Source organism: Loa loa (assembly GCF_000183805.2).
Source record: "Loa loa unplaced genomic scaffold supercont3.318, whole genome shotgun sequence".
Taxonomy (NCBI): Eukaryota; Metazoa; Nematoda; class Chromadorea; order Rhabditida; family Onchocercidae; genus Loa; species Loa loa.
Window position 1 is genome coordinate 40,336 of NW_018108498.1, and position 4,922 is coordinate 45,257.

Genomic DNA, 4,922 nt, shown 5'->3' on the forward strand with positions numbered 1-4,922 from the left:
GAAATGATGGAAGTGAGTGATGAAAGCGAGATGCTTAAGGAGAGACAATATGATTTGGGATCAGATGAAGCTCTAAAAGAATCAGAAATCAAGCATCCGACATACTCATCAGTAAATTTCTGTTATGATTATGCTTCATTTTTTTGTTTGATGACTTAATTTATAGGTATACCAATCTTTTAGTTTTGACTTTCCTTGCCAAAACTCGCATTCGGCATTACGGCGAAACAAAAAAAAAAAAAAAATTTTGAAATACGATACTATCCATTTTCTAATTACTACTTAGATACCACACAAACTTCTACTTGTTAGAAAAGTAGAAGTTTGTGTGGTTTTTTAACAAGTTTTTAACAAGTAGTTTTTTTCAGGGTTAATTCTTAAAATTTTATTCCAGAATTCAACGATCAATAATTTTAGGTACTTGAACTGAGCGACGTGCACGACTCACAAATACTAATTCCAAAGAAGAAACGTCGCAAACATGGTAGCATAATTGACGAAATAACTATGTTTAACAAAGTAGAGTTTGGTGCCATATTTTCCATGTTCGTCATTCTTTTTAATTGAAATCTATAAATTCATCTTAAATTAGGCTACTCCTCAAATGTTTCAGGTACAGCTTCAGGCCCAGATTGATAACATTGATGACTTGCTGCATACACGCAATGAAATGATTCCTCAAATATCAAGACATAGAGTGGTAACAGTTCAAGATTTATTTGACATCCGTCCAATGACATTGCGTGGTAAAATTTGAATCTCTCATTTTTAGCTTTACAAGTCCTGTTTTTAAGTAATAGTTCCTTAATAGTTATTCACTTTGTTGGTGTGTGTATTAAAAGCAAAAAGAAATCATGACTTATTATTTTATGTGTGATGTTAGGCAGCAGTTTATGTGTCCTATTAAGAAGCAAAAAATTGAAAAACAAGTGAGATTTAAATGTAGAAGCAAAATCTGAAGAACTTTTTAATGAGAATCTACAGTACTCATTTAATCTTCTGCAATAACAAACTATTTATAATAATCCATTGCAGAATTCTCAAAAAACCGCGAATCGAATTTGGATGCTTGGATAGCAGCACCGGAATATGATGAACCACCGCTTCAGTATAAAGATGCAATGCAATTAGAACCGATGCAAGCGCCACCAATGCGGGTGTTGCATGACTATCCAGTAGGAAGAGAAGTGACAGATTTTACGTCTCATAAAGAAATCAATCGGCAAGATCTGGAACGACAGACTGTTACACCAGTAATGGAGGATATTGAACAAGGGCGACGGAACACCACTTCTACGGCACCTTTTGGTAGCATAGTATGTAGCAGTACTTAATTATACAATTTCTACATTTCCTTCATATAATATCTGAATTTGGATTACCGACGTTATTTCAACGATCAATTTCCTTGTTTATGTTGTAATGATTTTTGTCAGGTTAGGTTAATTATTTCATGCTAGAACTTTCTTGGAATCTTTTCGCATTTCACTTCAAAAATATATCTTTCAATATGTCAAAAATTGACATTTCGAGAGCTTGTATTATTTCTTAACCACCGTATTCAAATACTTTAGGAATTGTTCTGCTTTTGAATGCTTTTTATTTGCTGACTCCATATACATATATTGTCATTTGAAGCATTTCAATGTCTGGTTGTTTCAGCATACCACAGATCCCTCATCACAGCTTAGATCAGATGGAGGAATGCCAATTACCTTGGGCGAAAGTCGACAATTTGATGAGAAAATGAAAATATCCGTGGCTACCATTTTCGAAAGAACTGCTGAAGAGGATGCATTAAGAAGGGTATGAATTCACAAATAAAAATAAAATGAAATATATTGCGAAAAAATTGTGAGTTTTCAACTGATAACTGTTGATTACTGATTTTCAAGGGTTCAGTGATTTTCAACATATTCTTTGATAATCATATAATTGACCGCTGAACGTTTCTCTGTTTATAACTGTCAGGCCATTCAGATTAATCCATCTGTTCTTACGAGTTCGGTAAATCCTGACTACCATCACTCGTCAGTTCTCAACATTTCTTTCTGTGCATGCTTACAGTTTTTGAAACAAGCGTCTTGTACCATCCTGACATAGTCCAAACTACTGCTACTTTCTATTATGATATCTTGCTCCGATTAATAATAATTACTGATTAGAAGTATTGGAAAAGTGCTTTAGGAAAAGTGAAGTGTTACAAGAGAGGAAAGCTTAATTCTACAGCTGAATTTCTTCTAAAAACCAGAATTTAAGTTTTTATTCAATATATAAATATCGCAATTATCCCATCGGTGCAATTTATAATCGATGGTATTATTTTCGATTTGCAGCGCATGGATGACAGCTTCACTTTATCGGCGGAAAAACCTCGAATCACAAATTTGTTTTCAAACTTGACGATTGGTAGGTACAGTAGAATTTTTGGTGGAAATGATTATTCATGACAAGAGTTAGTCAATTCTTCCGGTCTAAATCTATGATAAGTCACAAACTGATTTTTTTTATACTTCATAATTTTGCAGAATCTGAATTACGTGGAACGAAACTGGATAGTAGTACTGAAAATATTCTTGTTGGTATGTTTTTTCATAATTTAAGTGAATCATATCTGTCACTTAGAGATCTATGTTACAATGCACTTATTATTATGACTTAGTATTATTTTTATGACTTAAAAGTTTGAAATATAAATATTTATGAATTTTCAAAAAGGCACAGTGATTTTGTTATAGATGAGAGATATTCGGAGTATGAAATGCAGCAAGGAGGTCCTCAAAATGAAGTAAACATCCAGAAGATCTCGGTAATGCAGGATCGATTTCAATTGAAAGCTTATAAAGCGGAAAGTACGGTGGAAACGGGCGACAGTTCCGTTCCAGTATACTATCAAACACAGAGGGCCCATGATCTTTTTGAGTATCTTTTTTCTCGTTAATATGTAATAGCTAGAATTGTTTATAAACCCATCATCATATTAGTTATGTTGATACTTTTTTCTGGTACAGTACTGTTGTTCTGTGGAGGAGCTGCTTGAATTAATTTTGGCAACTAATTACTTCCACTTTATGCTTCGGGAAATTATGTTATGGATAGCTATCAGTACAGCTAGAATGATTTTCAGCTTTAGAATGAACTACAGCCATACTTCTCAGTGTTACTCAACCAGAAATATGAGATTCCATTCCTGAATTTAAAGCTGTTTTTAATAAATATAAATTCGAACCTACATTTTAGCTATATTTTTTGGAATGTTTTGCAGGTTGATAACTGAATTTCTCAATTTTCACAAGGTCTCAACATTATATTTTTCGGAATTAATTCACGGTCGCTCTGCAGTATTTGCAGCTAAAGCTTTTACAAATCTGCTCGGTGTGTTCTTTTAGCCTATTTAGTTGTAGAGTTAATTACTAGCTGGACAATAATAAATCTGAATAATTAATGGCATCATTTTAAAAATAATATTTTAATTTTATCCCAGATTCCATTTGCATTGTTCATAAGTTGATTTTTGACGGTAATGTGAAAGATCGAAAGCTTTTTTTTGCATATTTCCTTTTCAAAAGTAATAATAATTTTAGAGCTGTTGGCGGAACAAAAAATTAAAGTCGAACAAGAGGAAAACTTTGCTGAAATTGTCATTCGCCTTTCATAAGCTCACTTTTGCAGGTTACTTTCCTCGATTTTGTGAATAATATTTTTTAATGATATTTTTTTTAAAGGATCATCGTGTAAGAATATCAGGATATGTTCGAGAACTAAATTTAAACTAGAACATCATGTGAAAATATTTTAATGTCTAGGTTTGTCAGCCTCTTATATCGTTTTATTATCAAACAAACTTTGTTATTATACGTTTTATTGTCTGCTTTGTTAAACTTTGTTCTTTATGTTACTCTGTGAATAATTGATTATTATATCCAGAAATCAAGAAGCAATTTCTAATTGCTAAACAAATGTGAATTTCTTGACTTCTGTTTTATCACCATTCTTATCGTAAAACGTTTTTCGAATCTTATTTGAAGCAAATATGTTTTTGTTAAAAATAAAGTTTGTTTGTGAGACAAGATTTTGTCTTTATCACCTTTTACACTCTTAATTCGCATACTGAAGGTATATTTGCATGATTATATCAGATGATAACTTTTTTTTTTCTCCCTTCTTTCAAACGATATATACAAATTAATCCAGCACAAATATTCTACGCTGTAAATATTTGAATTGTATGCGTAGTGGATACAATATTGAATAGATTTTTGAAACGGAATATTAGATATTACCTTAAATATTCCACTTCTAAAGCATTCAGTAATAGTTCTATTGTAAATTAATGTTCAGACATAATTACAACCATTTAATTTCTTATTGCATCATCAAGCTTCATACATTTTAAAACCATTTAATTAAAATTATTAACATAATCTCATAGAGAAAAAGTTACCAAAAAAGAAAAAAGCGCAATGCATATTGCTGCAAATTCAGTAAGTTGGACATAATTTGAAACCAAATACAATTTAACCATCCAAAATATTGGCAGAGCCTCGGCTGTTATTTTGAACTAAGGCATTGTCCGAGCATTACTTTTTTGGATAGTGATGAAGCGCATTTTATACAATTCATTTCAACAATATCATCGTATGTGGAGATGATGAAGTGGCTATAATTTGTGTCGTAACTGGCGATGGTGCAGTAAATGGCCATATCTTAACAATAACAGAATTAATAATAATAATAACGGTAATAATAATACTAAGTAATAAATAAGAATAATAATGATGATGATGATGATGATGATGATAATAATAATAATAATAATAATAATAATAATAATAATAATAATAATAATAATAATAATAATATAATAATAATAATAATAATAATAATAATAATAATAATAATAATAATAATAATAATATAAT

General features: G+C 30.9%; 2 protein-coding genes across 2 annotated transcripts; both read left to right on the top strand.

The window, feature by feature from the left end:
• Nucleotides 1-6: 6 nt before the first annotated feature.
• Nucleotides 7-1,812, top strand: LOAG_12624 (hypothetical protein; the record flags this gene model as incomplete). The annotated part of the gene is made up of 5 exons (XM_003148136.1): nt 7-111; nt 418-519; nt 614-746; nt 1,036-1,316; nt 1,663-1,812. 5 exons carry the CDS (start codon nt 7-9, stop codon nt 1,810-1,812), a joined length of 771 nt encoding a protein of 256 aa, XP_003148184.1.
• Nucleotides 1,813-2,339: 527 nt separating this feature from the next.
• On the top strand, nt 2,340-3,658 carry LOAG_12625 (hypothetical protein; the record flags this gene model as incomplete). The annotated part of the gene is made up of 5 exons (XM_003148137.1): nt 2,340-2,409; nt 2,529-2,582; nt 2,739-2,922; nt 3,266-3,375; nt 3,585-3,658. 5 exons carry the CDS (start codon nt 2,340-2,342, stop codon nt 3,656-3,658), a joined length of 492 nt encoding a protein of 163 aa, XP_003148185.1.
• Nucleotides 3,659-4,922: the final 1,264 nt, after the last annotated feature.